The sequence below is a fragment of the Hemicordylus capensis genome, chromosome 4 (genome assembly GCF_027244095.1).
Source record: "Hemicordylus capensis ecotype Gifberg chromosome 4, rHemCap1.1.pri, whole genome shotgun sequence".
Taxonomy (NCBI): domain Eukaryota; kingdom Metazoa; phylum Chordata; class Lepidosauria; order Squamata; family Cordylidae; genus Hemicordylus; species Hemicordylus capensis.
In genome coordinates this window covers 188,449,083-188,470,344 of record NC_069660.1, presented here as the reverse complement: position 1 = coordinate 188,470,344, position 21,262 = coordinate 188,449,083, and the positions used below count along the sequence as shown (strand labels likewise).

General features: G+C 44.2%; 1 protein-coding gene across 7 annotated transcripts in view; it reads right to left on the bottom strand.

Annotated features, from left to right (window-relative positions):
• Nucleotides 1–21,262, bottom strand: part of FBXL7 (F-box and leucine rich repeat protein 7) — a 206,226-nt gene that overhangs the window by 142,561 nt on the left and 42,403 nt on the right. For 3 of the 7 annotated variants that reach the window (XR_008320761.1, XM_053313611.1, XM_053313612.1), the window contains exons 2-3: nt 13,265–13,399; nt 10,711–10,800 (exon numbers count right to left, since the gene is read on the bottom strand). Coding sequence is in view for 2 of the 7 variants with exons in the window: in XM_053313609.1 (XP_053169584.1) it covers nt 10,711–10,800 (90 nt within the window). In the remaining 5 variants the exon portion in view is untranslated. Of the gene's footprint in view, nt 1–10,710; nt 10,801–13,264; nt 13,400–19,654; nt 19,761–21,262 lie in introns of those variants that run through there. The other 4 variants (XM_053313609.1, XM_053313610.1, XM_053313614.1 and 1 more) reach the window with 2 other exon arrangements.

Below are 21,262 nucleotides of genomic sequence, written 5' to 3'. Positions count from 1 at the left end.
GTTCTTAAGGCATGTCACCCTCGGCACAGTACCTCCAGTGACTGTTGCTGGTGTCTATCTTATGTTTTTTTCCCCCGATTGTGAGCCCTTGGGGGACAGGGAGCCATCTTATTTATTTATTATTTCTCTGAGCCACTTTTGGAAGGGTGGTATAGAAATCAAATAAATAAATAAATAAATAAATAAATAATAATACATATGTGAGCTCTTTATCCTGTAACTTTCTTCCTACCCATCCACAACCCAAATCCAAACATGCAGTATACTAAGTTGCCTTCTCATTGTGCTGTAAGTCACAGTCCCTTTGGCTGATGGTGGATTCTTTCTGGTTCACTCGTTCTCTTCTGAAGAAAATACAGGATACCAATATTGTCCTTAAAATCTCTAGCTTGGATCTTCTTAGTAGTTGTCTACTTCCTGTTATGAGCTCTGTGGCCAGTCAAGGAAGACTCTAGAACAGTGGCTGGCATCCTAAAGAAGGACATATGGAAAGCCCGTGGAAGGGCTTTCTCTGTTGCTGCTCCTTCACTTTGGAATTCTCTTTCCCTCCAGATTCGGTCTGCCTCCTCCCTTTCAGCCTTTAAAACCTTATTGAAGACATTTCTTTTCCGCCAGGCATTTGCCCTTTAATTTTTTGTTTGTTTGTTCTTAAATCTCGGATGCTGTGGATTGGGCGGTATATTAAATCTCTAAATAAATGGATGAAGGGATGAATATCCTAAGAGGGTCTGCAGGGATGCACCAGGAGTCCCCACACACAACTCCCTCAGTTCTCCTGAACTCATGCTGTTGCACAATAGGACTTCCAGGTGCTGCTCTGTATGTGCGGAAACACATTGCTGAGGGTGCACACTTCCTTAGTTAGCCAGTGTCCATAAACTATAAAACCTAGAGAAGATTTAGGCAGGTGCTTATGGCAACCACTCTTTAGCTTTAAAACTCTTTGCTTTGCCAAAACCTAAGAAACTGCCCAAGGGGTGGTTCACACCTACATGTTCACCACTCATGGACCTGCATGTGTGAATGAGCCACCACAGAGAAAACCTTTCACTGATGTCACCCTCAAACAAGTATTTTTCCATAGCTGTAGTTCGCATGCTCGGCTGACAGTCATCAAATGAAGAACCTATAACGAGGAACCATCCCTCATCAGTCATTTCTCACAATGGGAACTCTGAAGGATGCAGAAATAAAGCACAGCATGCCTCTCCCTACAAGAGCATGGACATCATTGGCTTTCTTCTGTGTAATATGATGCACAATAAATTACAAAGCACAAATAAAGGGGATGTATGATTATCATGGTTGCTGAAGCAGTTGCAGGGGTGTAGCAAGGTTGCCAGTGGCCCTGGGACAAGCTGTCAAGGCTGCTGAGTACACTACTGCACTTTGGTCAAATCTCATCCTCCTGCACCATCATTCCAGTGCAGGGGACATGGCCAGCATTGGGAATGAATGCATGGATGGCCCCTTGCCCTCTCCAGCCAGCAAAGTGCCTTCTTCACCAACCAGATGCTTCCTTATTCTCCCTCAGCAAAGAAGAAAGTGCTTTGCCAGGTGGAGAGGGCAAAGGGCCATCCATGTATTCATTCCCACTGCTGGCCATGTCCTCTGCTTCAGTGGGTTGTCACTCACAGGGGGAAGGGTATGGCTGACATGCAGTAGTGCGCTTGGCCACAGTGGGAGTGGTTGGGAAGCTTGATGGAGGGGGAAGGGACAATGGAGTGGGGGAAAGGGGGTTCCTTGGCAGGCCCCCCAGCCCAGCTACATCTATTCATTCATTCATTCATTCATCATATTTTTATACTGCCTGATATGTACATCTCTAGGCGGTGTACAAAATTTAATATAAAGAAGTAAAAACAGATTAAAATTCCACAAGAAATTCCACAATTAAAAAATCTCATAAAAGAAGTTATTAAAACAAATTATTAAAATTAATTCAAGTTAAAAGCCTGCTAGAACAGGTGCATCTTGAGGGTCTTCCTGAAAACAAAAAGAGAAGGAGATGCTCTTATCTTCAACAGGAAGCATATTGCAAAGCCCCAGGGCAGCCACAGAGAAAGAAAGCCAGGTCCCGAGCCAACACCAAACTAGCCAGCGGCAACCATCACCGGACCTCACCAGAAGGCGTTCATGAGAAAGAAGGCGCTCTCCTTTGTCCCCTCTCCCCGCTCCATTGGCCCTACATGTGTGAGCAGTTGCAAACTCAATGCCACACCCAATACTACAAAACCCCAATATCGTTCTTTGTCAGGACACAGCTGCACTTTCCTTGTAAGCCTTGAAATATGCGGAATGAAATATAAACCCAAGGCAGCTTCTCAGACTTTTTCCAGCTCAGTATAACAATGTGGGAATGTCATTCAAAGTAGTCCCATTTTCAGCTATGGGTGACTATGATACAAGCACGTAAAATTCTCCATAGCTAATATTGGGAAAGTACCACAGTGCTCATAGTATTGAGCCACAGAATCACAAAATTTATTGCCAAGTAACAACCTAAACATAGGTGCATATTAATTACTAATACCAACATGCAGTGCTCAGACATTTGAATTTATTCATTATTGAAGGAAGAGTAAATATTTAAGTGTATGCCTAGGAAAATGTACAGTGTGAAGTGGCCCTTCTTAAAAGCTGGAGTCAAACTTTAAAAGAAACCCGTAACACTTAACTTCAGCATTAAGTGCACATAATAGAAGGAGCACATTGTGATCCATTCAGAAATTTCCTAAACATCCCAGGATTTAGATCTTGGGTTTTTAGCTTGGGATCATGGCCTATTATTAATAAATTTGTTTGTCTTGAGGTCAAAGCACTCTTAAATAAAGCTTTAACGATAAAGAGTTGTAACAAGACAATTGCCAGGCACAAGTCTTTATTCAACCCGTATGTTTAAAAAATAATAATTCTCAGAACATCGAGGAAGTCAAAGATAATTCTAATCCAGTTTAATTTGTTATGACGAGAGTGTATTGAAACCTTGGAACAAGCAGTTTGCAAATTAAATTATCATTAAGCAAATATTTCTGTTATGCATAATCAAAGAAAGTGCTTTGAAAGTACACTTTCTGCTGATCAGTGGTTTTCGCGGGTGACCTTGCTAGGTGGAACTGGATTTTTTCAGGGGATTTCCCCCCTACCCACAAATACAGCGTTCAAAAAAACTACTATAAACTCTATGATGCCACATACCACAGAATTTTAAAAAGAAGCAATGTAACAATCAATGCCACATAGTTACACCACAGAATTTTAAAAATATGCAATGTAACAGTCAATTCTCAACTATACATTTATTTATCATATTTATATACCACCTAATATATGCATCTCTCTCTCTCTCTCTCTCTCTCTCTCTCTGAATAAACTATACATTTATTCATAGATGCATTGTGTAGAAAGGGTCCAAAGAGTCATATATCCTATCCCAATGCCAAAGGCTGGGCTGCTGACCCACTAATGTCTTCCTCTTCTTCTTTCCCCCTGCTCTGGCCCCACAAAAAAGATCAGTTCTTCTAATCAGGGCACATTAAGCATTGCTTGTGGGAACTCAGGCATGAACTGAGCGTCTTTGAATGCAAGTGCCTCTCCATCCTCATTTAGTTTAAGAGAGTGCATGTAGTGAATGGCCTCTCCTTCCCTTAAAGAGTTAACTGGAAGTGAACCCTCTCTTGACTGACAATTAGTGACCTCTGGGGATCAGCCACTCAGCACATGGTGGGCGGGACCTAGAGGGCCTGGCGGCAGGAAGAGAAGGGTTTCTTTGTTCTCAGTTGGAGCCAGGCTGGACTTGCAACAGGTTGTTGGCCAGACAAATGGCTGCAACCTGGAGGACTGCAATCCTGGGAAGTTAGGACTGCAGAGGCCTGAAGTCTCTACCATGGTTTGGTCAGTTCAGGAAGGAAACCAGGGCTTTGGCTTCGGGGAAGGGTTTAGCCAGGGAACAGTTTGTTAGCTTGTGTCAGACTTCTTACTTTCCTTTGATATGCTTTTCTAATCCTTACAACTGGTCTATTGTGTTTTATCTGTAATGTAACAAGCTATGAAATGCTGAGCCTGTGCCCATCTATCCATCCTGGGCACTGCAAAAATCTCTGTAATCTGTAAAGGCAATTTTAAAGGTTCCTATATCCCTGTTCCTTGCAACTGGGGTGCTTTTTGAAGTATTTTTGCAATTACTGAATGTTCCTTTTACCTGTAACTAAAAGCTGAGAAGGCCTCGAGCGGAAGCAGTCTGTAGTATTTTGAATAAAGTTTTTCTCTTTTTGTTCTTTGTATTTCACCTGGCTCTGAGTGGATTTTTAACTCAGAAAAGGGGTTTTTACTCTGGTGTAACGCACATCTCAATTTTGATTGCTCATCAACTCTACTGAAGTTTTCTCATCACGTTTAGGCTGAAGGTGGAAGGTTTTTCGTACTTTTCCACTGGTAAAGAGAAGGAGAGTTCCCTGGAATTTTGTCCACACCGGTGTGTGTGTGTTAAATTCTATTTAAAAAGTGGGCATGGTGGCAGCGATTAAGCTACTGAGGAAACAGTTTACATTTAAAGAAACAGCCTTTGTGGGTGAAAGCAAGAGAGAGGATGATTCAGCATTTTTCTTCCCCTCATGTGGGCTTGCTTTGAGACAAAGGTTGCGTTAAATCTGCTATAATGCACAACTCCATGTATATGGACTCAAAACACATGCCTACCTGCAACTAGAAATCACTAGATAAACTTCAAATCTAAGCTTTCTTCTTGTGAATGTGCTTATCTTCATGACTGTTTCACACTAGCATTATTTAATACTAGTGTGGCTAGGAGTGCTTTTTATCAGCTTTGGCAGATATACCAACTGTGTCCTTTTCTGGAAGAAAGTGACCTTAAAACAGTGGAGCATGTGGTGGTAACCTCCAGGCTTGACTATTGCAATGTGCTCTAATTTGGGATGCCTTTGAATGTAGTCCAGAAACTACAAATGGTGCAAAATGCGGCAGCCAGGTTGGTCTTTGGGGTAACCGGAAGAGACCATATTACTCCTGTTTTAAAAGAACTACACTGGCTGCCAATAGGTTTCTGGACAAAATACAAAATATATGCACTTAATGGCTTGGGCCCAGGGTATAGAAGAGAACACCTTCTTCATAACACCTTCTTTTGCTTCCCCTGTGAGGCTGCAGCTTCAGGTCAACATCTGTGGGAAGTGTGGGCAGGACTGGGACCAGCCCCTGAGTGACCCAGCTGTTCCTCGGGTCACCTGCTCAGTTTTGGGGTTTATAGGCAGGCTGCTTGTGACGGCGGGCCCGCCACCAAAGGGGCGACACCAAAGGGGGTCGCCACTTTGGGGGAGAGTGAGGGCTAGAGAGCTTCTGTTTAATTAGTTTTAAGCTGTTTTAGACTTGGGTTGAAGTTGCTGTAATGTGTTTGGGTTCATCTAAAGATGGAGGGACAGGGGGTGCCTTCGTTGACTATGGGGCAGCTATCCCAGTGGTGGTGAGGAATAGAAGAAGTAACGTTGGCAGGTAAGCGGGCCGTTCCAGGGGAAGGGTAGTCAGAAATTTAATAGCTGTCTCCCCTTCCAGCTGCCCTGCCAGCTCTTTGACCTCGGGGAGCACTGCCAACAACCCACATAGCCTTTCCCTGCTCCTCTGAAATGCCATGTCAGTCCAAAATAAATCTGAACTCATTCATGATTTGATCATGGATGAAGGGGCTGACCTGGTATGTATTACCGAGACTTGGTTGGGGGAGGCTAGTGGTCCAGTTTGGTCCCAGCTTCTCCCTCCAGGATATTCTGTAGAGGAGCAGGTATGGGGACGTGGGCGGGGAGACTGTGGTCTATAGGGATAACATCTCCCTTACCAGGGTCCCTGTCAGGGTGTCAGACCATATTGAATGTGTGTACTTGAGTTTGGAGACCAGGGATAGATTGGGACTTCTGTTAGTGTACCGATCGCCCTGCTGCCCAGCGGAATCCCTTACTGAGCTCATGGTCGCGGAACTTGCGTTGGAGCCTCCCAGACTCTTGGTGCTGGGGGACTTCAATGTTCACTTCAGGACCAATCTGTCCAGGATAGCTCAGGAGTTCATAGCGGCCATGACAACTATGGGCCTATCCCAAGTGGTCTCTGGACCAACGTATATTGCAGGTCACATGCTTGATTTGGTATTTTACTCTGATCAGGGTGGTGTTCTGTGGGTGGGGACTCCTGTGATTTCCCCATTGTCATGGATGGACCATAATCTGCTTAAGGTTGGACTTACAACAACTTCCCACCTCCACAGGGGCGAGGGGCCCATTAGAATGGTCTGCCCAAAGAGGTTATTGGATCCACTAAAATTCCCAGAAGCCTTGGAGGGGTTTAATGTTGGCTTTGCTGGTGATCCTGTTGATGCCCTGGTTGAGAATTGGAGCAACTTGCTCACCAGGACAGTAGACACGATTGCTCCCAAGCGTCCCCTCCGACCTGCTTCAAATTTGGCCCCTTGGTATACGGAAGATCTACGGGGGCTGAAGTGGCAAGGTAGATGACTGGAGCGCAAGTGGAGGAAGACTCGACTCAAATCTGACAGATTGCAACATAGAGCACATCTAAAGATCTATGCTCAGGCAATCTGTGTGGCAAAGAGGTGGTTCTTTCCTGCCCGTATTGCCTCTGAGAGTTCACGTCCAGCGGAGTTGTTCAGGGGATTAGTATCTGCCCCCCCTCCCTTGAACCAGAATTTGGAGTCATCAGTTACCCACTGTGATGTGTTTAAAGAGTTTTTCGCAGATAAAATCTCTCGGATCCGGGCCAACCTAGATGGAGACTCCACAATTAATTTGATGTCTGAGCTGGACGTGCCCAACGACTCCTCTTATATGATTCAACTGGATCGGTTTCAGTTTGTGACTCCTGAGGATGTGGACAAGCTGCTTGGAGCAGTGAGGCCTACCACTTGTTCTCTTGACCCTTGTCCAACATGGCTTGTTTGATCTAGCAGGGAAGTTGTTGTAAACAGCCTGGTGGAAATCATAAATGCTTATCTGAGGGAGGGCAGGATGCCTCCTTGTCTTAAGGAGGCAATCATTAGACCTCTTCTAAAGAAGCCTGCATTAGATCGCTCAGAGTTGAGCAATTATAGGCCTGTTTCCAACCTCCCATGGCTGGGCAAGGTAATTGAGAGGGTGGTGGCCTCTCAGCTCCAGGCGGTCTTGGAGGAAACTGATTATCTAGACCCATTTCAAACTGGTTTTCTGGCGGGCTATGGGGTGGAGACTGCTTTGGTCAGCCTGATGGATGATCTCCAATTGGGAATTGACAGAGGAAGTGTGACTCTGTTGGTCCTTTTGGATCTCTCGCCGGCTTTCAATACTATCGACCATAGTATCCTTCTGGAACGTCTGAGGGGGTTGGGGATGGGAGGCACTGTTCTACAGTGGTTCCGCTCCTACCTCTTGGATAGATTCCAGATGGTGTCAATTGGAAACTGTTGCTCTTCAAACTCTGAGCTTAAGTATGGTGTTCCTCAAGACTCCATACTTTCTCCAATGTTTTTTAACATCTACATGAAACTGCTGGGAGAGATCATCAGGGGATTTGGAGCTGAGTGTTAGCAGTACATTGATGACACCCAGACCTACTTCTCCATGTCAACTTCTTCAGGAGCTGGCATATCCTCCCTAAATGCCTGCCTGGAAGCAGAAATGGGCTGGATGAGGGAGAATAAACTGAAGCTGAATCCAGATAAGACAGAGGTACTTATTGTGTGGGGTCAGAACTCAAGAGACGATTTTGATCTGCTTGTTCTAGATAGGGTCACACTTCCCCAAAATGAACAGGTTCGCAGTCTGGGAGTACTTCTGGATTCACACCTCTCCCTGGTTGCTCAGGTTGAGGCGGTGGCCAGGGGTGCTTTCTATCAGCTTCAGCTGATACGCCAGCTGCGCCCATTTCTTGAGATCAATGACCTCAAAACTGTGGTACATCTGTTGGTGACCTCCAGACTTGACTTTTGTAATGTGCTCTACGTGGGGCTACCTTTGTACGTAGTCCAGAAACTTCAGTTGGTTCAGAACGCGGGAGCCAGGTAGGTCTCTGGGTCATCTCGGAGAGACCATGTTACTCCTTTACTAATGGAGTTACACTGGCTGCCAATAGGTTTCCGGACAAAATACAAAGTGCTAGTTATAACTTACAAAGCCCTAAACGGCTTAGGCCCTGGGTACTTAAGAGAGCGTCTTCTTCATTATGAGCCCCACCGCCCATTGAGGTCATATGGAGAGGTCTGTCTCCAGTTGCCGCCGACCCGTTTGGTGGTTACACAGAGACGGGCCTTCTCGGTTGCTGCCCCGAGATTGTGGAATGCGCTCCCTGCTGAGATACGATCCTCCCCATCTCTGGCAATTTTCAAAAAACACCTGAAAACCCATCTTTTCACCCAAGCTTTCTCAGCTTCCTAAATCTGGGGTTTTTAAATATCTGGTCTATTTTAAAATTCAAAACCCAATTTCGGGGTTTTTAATCACTGTAATTGTTTAATTGTTGTTTTAAAATGTTTTTAGATTGTTAATTGTTATATTGTTTTTTAATTTGTTTTAGCTCTTTACTGTTTTAGTGGTTTGTTTTAATTGTAAACCGCCCTGAGCCATTTTGGAAGGGCGGTATACAAATCAAATTAATAATATTAATATTAATAATAGTAATAATAATATTAATCAACTCTGCTGCCAGTTAAGATTGTTGGAGGAAATTCATCTGCAGTTACCACTGGTCAGTGGTGACTCAGTGACAAGTCTTTTCTAGAGTTGCCCCAAGGCTGTAGAAGGCACTCCCTGCCGAAGTTAGAACTGCACCACCTCTGATGGCTTTTCTAATGATCTGTTAGTGAATTTTCTTCTTGAAGATAAAGATGCTGATATTTCTTACCCAGTGGCAAAGTTTTGCTACATTGCTAGCAGAATTCGGAGTATATTGATGTAGGGTGAGTCTTGTGGGATTATTTGAATGTATCATGTGATTTGTTCTTGCTTTGTGTTTATTTGTTTTGCTGGTCAATGGTCCAAATAAAGATGATTGATTGATTGATAGCTTTCAGAAGAGCACTGAAGGCCCACTTATTCAGTCACACTTTTAGTTGAATTTTAAATTTGATTTTTGTTTTAATCATCTGTTTTTAACTGCTGGGTTTTTTTGTTTATAGCTGTTATTGTAAACCATGAGATGCTTGTTTTTGGCGGTATATAAATGTGCTAAATAAATAATTTGCACCACTCAGAGCTTGCTCTGGAGACAACTGTATATAGTCTCGAGAGAGAGAGAGAGTTTTGTGTGGTGCAAATTGCTTATTTATTTGTTTAGCACATTGATATACTGCCAAAAACAAGCATCACGTGGTTTACAATTGGCTAAAAACAACTATAAACAAGAAATCAACAGTTAAAAACAGATGAGTCAGTAGGGAAAACCACACTTTGAGCCGGATCTAGACTAGTGTTGTGCTTACATAATGTTCTTTCATTAATGTAAAGCTGGCTTAAAGCCTATGTCACTACACTGACCATGCTTGTTATGGGCTGCTGGATAAAATGTCCTGCAGCTCTCTGTATGCAGTATTGCTTCAGAGTAAAGGAGGAAGGCTGTTCCACATGGGTATCAGAGAATACTCACCCATCTTTGAATCACTTGTTTTCAATTTCAATACAGTGAGGCTATTCACACGATGGGAGAAAATCAGGCTAGCGGAGGCTAGCCCGATTTTCTCCCATCGTGAGAACCACCAGGCTCGGCTGCGAGCCCAGTGGTTCTTCAGCAGGTAACCCGCTAAACTACCCCTGCCCTAAAACCAGGTTTCCGGAGCTTAAAAGGAGTCTCTCCAGCATGCCTTGCGTGCTTGCACAGGGCATGCTGGAGCTTCCAGGGCCTGCGCAGCCCCCGATCCTCCCAGCCCCCGCTGGCTCCATAACGTAGCCAGCAGTCGTGTGGGCAACTGCTTCGGCCGCCCGGAGCAGACTGCCTGCTCGTGTGCAAGGAGAGCGGGCTTAGCCCGCTCTCCCCGCTATCCCTCCCCAGGCAGCTCCCACTGATCGTGGGAACTGCCTCAGTATCTCCATACTCCTGATAAAAGGCTGGGAAATGTTCTCTTGCCAAAAAAAAAAAAAAGCCTTCATAAACTAGCTTCTGTTTCAAAATGTGTTTTAAGACAGATGCACAACATGTCTCCCCACAGTCCCCCATCATACTGCTTTGCCAAAACATCTACATTCCACAATGGACACAATTCCCTTTAACTCCAGGTGAGATCCATCAGTATAACTTTCACACTGCCACTGAACCATACATCTCATTTTATGTACTTCGGCTTGCTTGGCACAAACTTCTAAGCAACAGAAAAACCACTATAGTCAAATTTACAGTTGTAGATCAGCTTCCAGAGTAATTCTATTATTGCCTTCAGATATGAAAGTCCAGCTCAGTCAAATTAAATTTAAGACCCAGCATGAACAATGTGCCATGTTGAAGTGTGTTGGAAGAATTCCTTTTGGAAAGTCACTTTAAGTTATGTTTCTAGAACTGCCATAAGCCCCCACATATTAAAACGTAACAAATGGGAAAGTGAAGGTGGGAGAGAGAATTGTTTGGATTTTTATTTTCTTAAGATCAAAAGGGGTGGGGGAAGTTAGTTCCTCTCAAGATACCCAATGGGAGAGAAAGAGAGAGAGAGAAGGCACATCATCTACATACCTTCACTGGTAGCGGCATTCTTCTGCGTTTTGGTTGGTGTGTGATCTGTACTTGAACTCACGTCGGATGAGATGCTTGAGCTGCCTTTACCTACAAAGGAAAAATGAGACCATTAAAACTGTTTAGTTTAATAAAACATTTTAATGTATATGGTAATGGCTTTCAAATCCTTGTTGGGGTTCCTAAACTAGATAGAAACATACAAAGTTTCTTAGCTTCTTAACAATCACTAGGTAGAGATGGGGTGGATAAAAGTGGATGACCAGAACATTTGGATTTCTAATATTTAAAGCAAATTCCAATTCATTTTTAATTTCAGTTATACTATCTTTCTTTAAAAATAAAAATAAAGACACCTGGCTGGAAATCATATTTCACACAAACATCTAATGACTTAAACTTTTTAAAACTGAATGGGTAACTCCTCTGTCTAACACATTGAGTCAAAACCTATTTTTCTAGTTAACAGAATGAACCACAAGATAAATTACCTGATTGTTTGAAACAAAGCCATGTATTGCTGTGGCAAAATTATGAATAGTTGTGACTGTCAACAAAGCAGCATAGCCATTTATTTCCCATCTCATAGAGAAAAACTGTTGTGTCCAGTGATTACTAGTCCTTGCTTTTGAAAAGTTCTAGTTACTTACAATTAGTTCAAATGGAATTGAACCACGGATGGCCATGGAATTGTGCATCCTACTTGATTAGTAGCCACCTAATGGCGCAGTGGTGAAATGCAATGAATAGCAAGCCAGGTTGCTGGTTCGAATCCCCACTGGTATGTTTCCCAGACTATGGGAAACACCTATATTGGGCAGCAGTGATATAGGAAGATGCTGAAAGGCATCATCTTATACTGTGAGGGATATGACAATGGTAAACCCCTCCTGCATTCTACCAAAGGCAACTACAGGGCTCTGTGGTCGCCAGGAGTCCACCAACTTGAAGGCACACTTTACCTTTACTCCATGGTTTTTGACAAATCACAAGCCCTATTCAGTTGCCTGAAATAAAACCATTTATTACAGTTTTGGTTTGTTATAGTGCCAAAAGTGGGGTCTAGAAGACCTGCCCCAGCATGTCACCCCCCCACCCCCCGTGTCACTCATGGTTATGGCAGATGGTGAGTGTGATCGGCATCCTGGATCAGCCCAGGCTGCTGATCACAAAGTCACATAGTATGCCTCTTCAGACATACACGACTGTAACCATGAGGAGGACAGTGGAGGTGGTGAGTGATGTGCGGCAGTGGGACTTCCAGACCCACTTTCAGCACTCTGTGTAGAGCAGTTTTATTTCAAGTGTCTGAGAAAGGCTATCGATGGCCTATATCACATCAACTTATGGTTTGCCAGATATGATGCTCAGGTTTCCAATCCCGATTTGCAAGGCTTTCATCCTCCTTCCCATTCCATTTCCTGATCCAGTCACCCCCTGCATAGTTCTTATCTGACTCATGAGGCAAAATACACAGGTACTATATGATTAACCCCCCTTCTCCCCAAACCACAGCTTCAGTTCAAATCCCCCACTCTGTGTCCACATGTACCCTTTAACAACAATGAGGGAGATAAAATCACAGATCTCCTGCCTTCTCAGTCTAATCATGCTTGTAAATAGCTACTTATCTGGTCACCTATAGTGAACAAGAATCAATTCGAGATGACCAGATATGAAGTTTCCAAAAACTGAAGGAGAGATAGTTGTTTTATTTTCCTTCTAGGACACTAGTCTACAACTTCTGCTTTGGGCTTCCTTTGAGAAGGAAAAGCAGCACACAAACAACAAATGAAATAACTAGTTTAGGTATTTATAGTAAAACATATGATAAACATTATGTGGGCTAGTAATTAGTGCATTTGTAAAACATTATGTGGACTAGCAAATTGTCCAAATGTATTAGCAACACTGTTGTAAATTAATAGATGTCATTAAAACTGCAGAGGAAACTCAACAAAACAAGATCAAAGTCCCTCATAGGAAAGAGTTTCAGAATTCCATTAAGAAGGCTATATATCGGTAATCATGGATGCTAAAAGATTCTTCAAACAACAAGCACAAAAAACTTTGTGATGCTGCCTATGTCACACATCAAAAAGAGGGGCTCCTTCATAGAGAGACAGTCAATGAGATTATCTTTGAAGCATAAATATTTAACTCATTTATGCATGTGTGTGTGTGCACGTGCATGTTGGACGACATGTTTACACAAAGAGCAATTGTGACAGATGCTGACTTGCATTTGTGGCACGGAGGAGACCACACAAGGAATTTCTTCACACTGCAAAGACAGCACAAGGTCATGACAGTTAAAACTCTTGTTTAGACACTCACAGGGGTGCTGGAAGTGCTCTTGAAGTGCTGGAAGAATGTTAGAGGGGGCAGAGGTCGCGATCAACCATGGCACACAAAGCAGACGTGTCAACATGTCACAAACAGCTAAGGGCCACTCGAGATTTGTTATGAGCATAGGTCTTCAGATTGTAATGTCATATGCTCTGAATTCTTGTCACTTTGAGAATAATTACCCAGTTATCGGGAGAATAATTACCCAAGTAGCAGTTTTCAAGCCCCCTCTCGCATTATCTCACAGTATGGAAGCTCCTAAGAGGCTCACTGATGTTGTGAAGGAGGAAGAGGAAGAAGAAGAGGAGGAAGAAGAGGTGGTTCTTCAGACAGCAATCCTCTGTGGAGAGAGAGGAGGAGGAGGATGGGAGAGGAAAGGAAAAGAAAGATTGACAGGATTGGTCAATGCACTGCTGAGTAATCCATCCACCATGCAGAAGGTCTGCTCTGCCTGCAAGAGGAGCAGGCTTTTTCTCTTGTGGAAATTTGGCATAAGAATCTGAGTTCACCCAAGCCCAAAAGAGAGAATGAAGCTGTTCACACAAGCAACCAAACTCAGACTTGGGCAGCCCTGCCTGGGTTTAGCTGCCTGTGTGAAGTGCCAGGATAGGAACTGATCTCAGTGCTGCCTGTCCCACAAGCCAGAGTTTTTAACCTGGGTTTAAATCTGGGTTAAGGTACGGGGTTGGGTTAAAGTACGAGGTTAACCCACACAGAGTTGGGAGCCTAGAGTGCCCAACCTACACGGGAATCTCCCAATGCACTGCAGTGCATTTTGGGATTCCTGGAAGCCAGGACTTATTTTCCTGGCCTCCAGTGATCTGGGCTGCTCTAAGTGACAGCACTCCAAAGACAAGACCATTGGTCATCGGGGGGTGGGTTTATACCTGCCTCCCTACCCACCCACCCGTCCCACTCTTCTCATGGTCATATGTATGACTTTAATATGTTGTATCTCTGCTCAGATGTCTATACACACATAGAAGCTTTTGTGTGAATGAAAGTGCCAGCATTTATTTTAAACATGAACCTTGGTAAAGATCCCATGAAATGCAGGATACAGATAGGAATTGTACTGCTGTACTTTTGTTCAACGTGTATCTGCATGCAGATCTGTGCCTGTGAACACTTCACAGATTGTAAGAGTTCTGAACATTATGTGCGAATAGAGCTCCAGAAAAAGAAATACATTCACCAGTTAGAAGAAATTCATTCAGCAGTGTGAAATAACTCTCTCTCTAGACAGAGAGAGAGAGAGAGAGAGAGAGAGAGAGAGAGAGAGAGAGAGAGAGAGAGAGAGAACGTATTTCTTCTCATTGGTGTTCTTTCTGGTTAACTACTCTTTGGTGTTTTCTCTGGTTAGCTATAATAAGTCTGTTTTAATTCATGTTGAGGGAGGGCTTTTTAAATTGTGAAGTCCCAACAGAACATTGCTGTAGTTCATACCATCAAGTCATGCAAAAGTTGTATTATGTGAGTTGCTGTAAAATATGACTGAAAACAATGCAAAAAGTAAAGTGAGCAGTCCAGGAGCCTCTAGAATCCCAGACCCTGATACTGCAAGCAAGCTCATTACCCTTGGGGAATATCTGAAGCAAAATTGGAGTAGATTGTGCTTAAGGCTGCTTATGCAATCCCATTTCCCTTATTATGTATGTATCTGTCAGTGTTCAGACCTTATGAGAAATGCTAATGGAAATAGTCTCTATATACTAGCAGAGTTCATTTCTAACCATAAGAACTCTCCCTCCCCTTTTCAAGGATCATCTTGACCATAATAACAGCAGTTGCACGGGGACTCTCAGGTATTTTCATGGCAGCAAAGAAACACAGTTAAGTTGTGCTTCAATGTGATTCCTCTCCCCACTTTTCCAATCATACAATCCTTCAATCAGCAGAAGGGCTCACTCAGGCAATTTTAGTAGCCATACCCAGAGCTGACAGAAAGATGCTACCATCACAGAAAGCTATTCTGTGCCTCTCAAGACAAGAGGAGGCTTTTCAGAAGAAAAGCTCTTAACTGTCTGTCCCAATTGCTTGACATCCCCAGTCCAATTACTTGTGGCCTGCTAGGATCAGAACCAAATTTGGTTTGTTTTTACAGTAATAAAAATACATGCATATTAAAATACTGATTTGATTTGTAAGCAAAACTCTCCATATACTTAAGATACTTAAGGTATGCTTAAGGAAGCTATAAAAGGGAAGCAGATTTCCTTCAGAAAATGGAAGTCCTGCCCAAATGAAGAGAACAGAAAGGAACATAAACCCTGGCAAAAATGCAAGGAGACAATAAGGAATGCAAAAAGAGGGTTTGGGGAGCATATACCTGTAGCCAGAAGTGTCAAGGAGAATAACAAAAACTTCTTTGAATATATCAGAAGCAGAAAACCTGCCAGGGAGGCAGTTGTACCCTTAGATGATGAGGGCATGAAAGGGATTATTAAAGAGGATAAGGAAACTGCAGAGAAGCTAAATAAGTTCTTTGCATCTGTCTTCGTGGTGGAGGATACTGACCATATACCCACTCCGGAACTGAACATCTCAGACTTTGAGGCTGAAGAACTGGGCCAATTTGAAGTGATGAGAGAAGATGGTCTAAACTGTCTTGAAAAACTAAAAAATAACATATCGCCAGGGCCAGATGGCACCTACCCAAGAGTTCTCAAAGAACTCAAATGTGAAATGGCTGATCTCCTAGCAAAAATATGTAACTTGTCCATCAGGCTCTGTACCAAAGGACTGGAAAGTAGCTAATGTAACTCCGATTTTCAAAAAGGGATCCAGGGGAGATCTGGGAAACTACAGGCCGGTTAGCTTAACTTCTGTGCTGGGTAAATTGATGGAAAGCATACTTAAGGACAAAATTGTTAAATATACTGTATACTGTCGAAGAACATACCTTGCTGAAGGAGAACCAGCATGGCTTCTGCAAGGGCAGGTCTTGCCTCACTAACCTTATGGAGTTCTTTTAGAGTGTCAACAGGCAGGTAGATAAAGGTGATCCGGTAGACATAGTATACTTGGACTTCCAAAAAACTTTTGACAAAGTTCTCCACCAAAGGCTCTTGAGTGAACTTAGTAGTCATGGCATAAGGGGACATATTCATGTGTGCAATCGAATTGGCAATTGGTAGAAGGACAGGACACAGAGGGTTGGTATAAATGGACAGTTCTCTAAATGGAGGGAAGTAAGAAGTGCGGTCCCCCAAGGATCTGTACTGGGACCAGTGCTGTTTAATTTATTCATAAATGATCTGGAGTTTGATCTAGAATTTGGGGTAAGTGAGGTGGCCAAATTTGCAAATGACACCAAACTATTTAGGTAGTCAAATCCAAAACATATTGTCAGGAGCTCCAAAAGGATCTCTCCAAACTGGGGGAGTGGGCAACAAAATGGCAAATGTGGTTCTGTTGCAAGTAAGTGTAAAGCGATGCATATGGGGGCGGGGGGGGTACCTTAACTTCACATATACACTGATAGGGTCTGACCTGTCAGTGACTGACCAGGAAAGACATCTTGGGGTTGTGGTGGACAATTCATTGAAATATCGATTCAGTGTGCGGCAGCTATGAAAAAGGTCAATTCCATGCTAGGGATCATTAGGAAAGGGCTTGGAAATAAAAATGCTAATATTATAATGCCCTTATACAAATCTATGGTGCCACATTTGGAGTACTGCATACAGTTCTGGTCACCATATCTTAAGAAAGACATTGTAGAAGGAAAAGGTGCAGAAGAGGGCAGCCAAGAGGATCAAGGGCCTGGAGCACCTTCCTTAGGAGGCAAGGCTACAGCATCTGGGGCTTTTTAGTTTGGAAAAGAGATGACTACAGGGAGACATGATAGAGGTGTATAAAAGAGGTGCATGGAGTAGAGACAGAGAAATTGTCCCTCTCTCATAACAGTCATCCTATGAAACTGAATGCTGGGAAATTTAGGACCAACAAAAGGAAGTACTTTTTCACATAACACATAATTAATCTATGGAATTCTCTGCCATGGGATGTGGTGATGACCATTAGCTTGGATGGCTTTAAAAGGGGCTTAGACCTGTCCTGCATGAATTTGTCTATCAATGGCTACTACTCTAGTGGCTATAGGGAACTGGAAATCTGGGAACTGGGAACAGCCTCAGAGGCCAGAGGCCTCTAAATACAGCTGCAGAGGAGCAACCACAAGAGAGGGGATGCCCTCACCTCTTGCCTGTGGAGCTTCCCAGAGACATCTGGAGGGCCACTGTGTGAAACAGGATGCTGGACTAGATAGACCTTGGGCCTAATCCAGCAGGGCTGTTCTTATGTACGTTCTTCTCTTGTGTATGGATATGTGCTAAAAGGATTACTACTGTTCCTAGATCAGATGTAATTTGTGCACAGAAGAGGGTGTGAGCTGAGACCCGCAAGTCTCCTACTGTGTCTGTACATCTGCTCTTGTTCTTAGTTTTTTTTCTTAATATATCCCTCACTCCAAATAAAGTTTTGTTGGAGTTCGTGATGCTTCTTGTGTGAAGCTTGAATATAATACTCTTTTGCATTACTGGTGTCAAATTTCCAGTTCCCAGATTTCCCCCTACTCTGTGTAGGCTTTTAAATGCCATGGAATGCGACTCTACACAACAAAGCATTTGCACACACAAGTATAATATACAGGTGTGTTGTAGTGATGTGCACTATGTGCATGGATTACAATCAGATACCACTGTGCAGTTCCAAATTTTCTTTTTAAAACGCCTCAAAATAAAGAGTTCTTTGATTCTGCAGCATGGACCTTAGGCTTCAATATGCAGAGTATCCTCTCTAATAAAAGCCTTGGTGTCCGTCCGTGGACGGACACCAAGGCGTGTGTTCGTGCCTCCCTGGCCTGTTCTGCGCCTGCGCGAAGCGCAGGCGCAGAACAGGGCAAGGAAGACACGCTCGCCGGCACCCGGCAGCCATCTTGGGCGGCCAGAAGCGGCCGCCCCGAAGAAGCTGGAGAGGAGGCGGCGGGAAAGTGACCAAGGCGGCGGCAGAGCCGCCGCCTCGGCCAAAATAGATGGAGGCCGGGGGCGGAGCGGAGGCCATGTAACCTTAACAAAAAATTTACTCCCGCGGCCGCCGCCGCCGACCGCCCACCCTCCCTCCCAGCTGCCGAGTCCCCCTTACCCTGGCCGACTGCTGTCGGCCGAAGACAGCCCTTAATTTAAGAGGCCGAGAGGAGCTCGCAAGCAGAGCTCCTCTCTGTGCAAAGCCTCTTGCCGAACTGCCGCTTTGGGCGCTTGCGTCCCTTGCGCCCAAAGCGGCAGTTCGGCAAGAGGCTTTGCACAGAGAGGAGCTCTGCTTGCGAGCTCCTCTCGGCCTCTTAAATTAAGGGCTGTCTTCGGCCGACAGCAGTCGGCCAGGGTAAGGGGGACTCGGCAGCTGGGTGGGAGGGAGGGTGGGTGGTCAGCGGCGGCGGCCGCGGGAGTAAATTTTTTTTTAAGGTTAAATGGCCTCCGCTCCGCCCCCGGTCTCCATCTCCCCGGCCTGGCGGGGGCAAATGCCTGGGCCGATTTGGCCCTTAAAGGTAGGGGGGGAACGGCGGAGGGAGGGGGAATGGCGGCGGGGGTCCAGGAGCGCCGTTACTAGCGCCCGTTATTCAACGGGCCAAAATTCACTTGTATAATATAAGCAGTGGTGTCATCTTGCAGGGATGGGCAGGGATTCAGTCCTGGTACTTTCCCTCTCCAGGATATCAGCAGACAGAGACACAAAGCTCTTGGCTTTCTACATGAAAATAATATGTTGCTCTTGTCTTCCAACAGTTTGTTACATAACTGAAGATCAGTTATGTAACTGATTTTATTATCATTCTTCCCAGGGGTGTAGCTATAATTGAGCAGATGGGTTCAAAGAACCTGGCGCCCCCCAGCTCCACCCCTCCCTATTTTATTCATTATCTCCCTCACTCTGAGGGGCCTCCAGAGAGAGAGAGGTGAATTCGGGCCCCCTCTCCCCTAGTTACACCCCCGATTCTTCCTGTACTCTGTCACAAGGAGTATCCTCCACCGTTTGTGACTGACAATCCAGGCTGCTCTTTGTGGTATTTTTTGTTAATCCATTCCTTGATCCAGGCCAGCTTTTGAATGGTGCTTTAGAATTATTTGTATTCCAGTCTTAGAGTAGAGGTTGGGTTTATAAACAGCCAGCAGCAAGAGCACTGAAAAGCTGTCTGCATTTGCCTCTCTGTAAAATAATATCTATCTCATTAAACCATTAATATCCCTGATTCAACTCCACTGTCTTGTCCTTGCATACCACAACTCTTTCTTCTGGATTCTACACTCTTCTCAGGTGAACAACCACATGACTTTCGAGCTCTGTAGGACTAGGAACCTATCTCTGACTTCTTATAACAGACTTCTTTGTAATCCCCAAAATTATTGCATCTGAGTGGGGGGAGTGGCCATTGAGGTGGGTGTGGCCATTGGGGCTGTCATGAGCACTTTAACGCATGCTGAATGTTGATTTCTGTGGAGGATGTTGCTGAGTGAATAGACAATGTGCATGGAAATCCATGCATTTCTAGCACAAATGGCCCCTAAATCCACACTAAGTGGAGCAAAATAATACCAACCTTTCTCCAGATCAGATGCAGGCTGGCAGTTTAATATGCATTTCTCCAACTACCATCTACACTTAAGACTGCCAGATTTCTGCAGGAAACGTGGCTGGGGTAGAAAGAGTAGGGTTTGTGCAGGGAGGGAGGACTTCCGATACCATCTTAGGCCGCACTTTGCCCCCTGCACCTTCCTGATCCGGTTTCCACTGGTGCTGGTGTTGTTCTAGTCACAGTGCTTTGGATCTCTGAAGCACTTCAGCTAATCCTACGGAGGGCGCAAGTAAGCAGTTCAGAGCAATTAAGTGCTTTATGACTGAGTTAAAGCTTAACTCAGCTTTAGCTTAAGTGCACCAGATAGAACAGTTTTTAAACAAGTTGTTCTAGTAAGCACTAATCTGCCTACATTCCTTTCACTGTCCTTACAACTGGACTAAATTTGGTTCAAATCATTTAGGTGGTCCACATGTTAGACATCTTCCACCTCAAACATTCACACATTCGCTATCTTGGATGGGGTGAATTACATTATTACAAACTACACCACTGAGCTGTCCCTGTGTGTCACTCACTACAACCGTACCTAACGTAGTTCAAATCGGTTAGACAGTCCTCAAGTTAGCCCACTTGCACCTCAAACGTTCCCGTGTCTGCATCTTAGATTGGGATGGATGACATCATCACAAACTATGTCATAGGGGCATCCCTATGTGTTCCTACAGCTGTAGCAAATTTGGTTCAAATAGGTTAGGCGGTTCACAAGTTAGCTCACTTGTGCCTCAAAGGTTTATGCATCCACCATCTTGATTTGGGATGGATGACATTATCACAAACTACACTGTTGAGGTGTCCTTATATGTCCCTACAACTATACCTGATTCATATTGGTTCATATTGATCCAAGCATTGCTAAATTGATGGGGAGGGGGACGGACACACACACGGAATGCTGGGTGATCTCATAAGCCTACTGGAAAGTAGGCTAAAAAAACAAAAACATCTCACAAAGCACTGACATGGATAGAGAGAGAAAAAGAGGAGGCAGCTGCAATAAAACTGTGCATTTATAAAGTCCATAGTGTCTACAAAAATATGTGCAGGAATCAGTAGAAATCAGTATGAAAACCTTGATGGTCTGCACAGTCCAGTCACTTTGGATTACATAAAGTGTTCAGTCCCTTTGACGCTTGTGCACCAAACCCTCCCATTTAGAAAGCTTCATGGAGAGCACCTGTCCTGCAGGTCTGAATCTGCGACAATGCCACTGTGTGCAAGACAATGAAAAGGGGCAATGTAGACGGCATAGTAGAACAGACGACTAAGCCTGCACCTTTCTCAGGTTTGGCCCTGAGCATCCCCTGAGGAATTGAAAAGTCTTCACCCCTGTTACCAATTGCAGGAATCAACAGCCCTGCTCTTGCTTACTAAAACTCTGCCTGTTAGCAAGAGATTAGGGGAAGGCTGTACCAATAATGAATTATGTAGCACTTCATGTGCTATCAATCACAAATCAGAAATGGAAAAGGAAAAGAAAAACACTAGTGAACAAACAAGTGCAGGAAGAGAGAGCAGAACTATGCAAGATCTCAGAAAACACTGCAAAGACAACAAAAAGAATTACCTCAA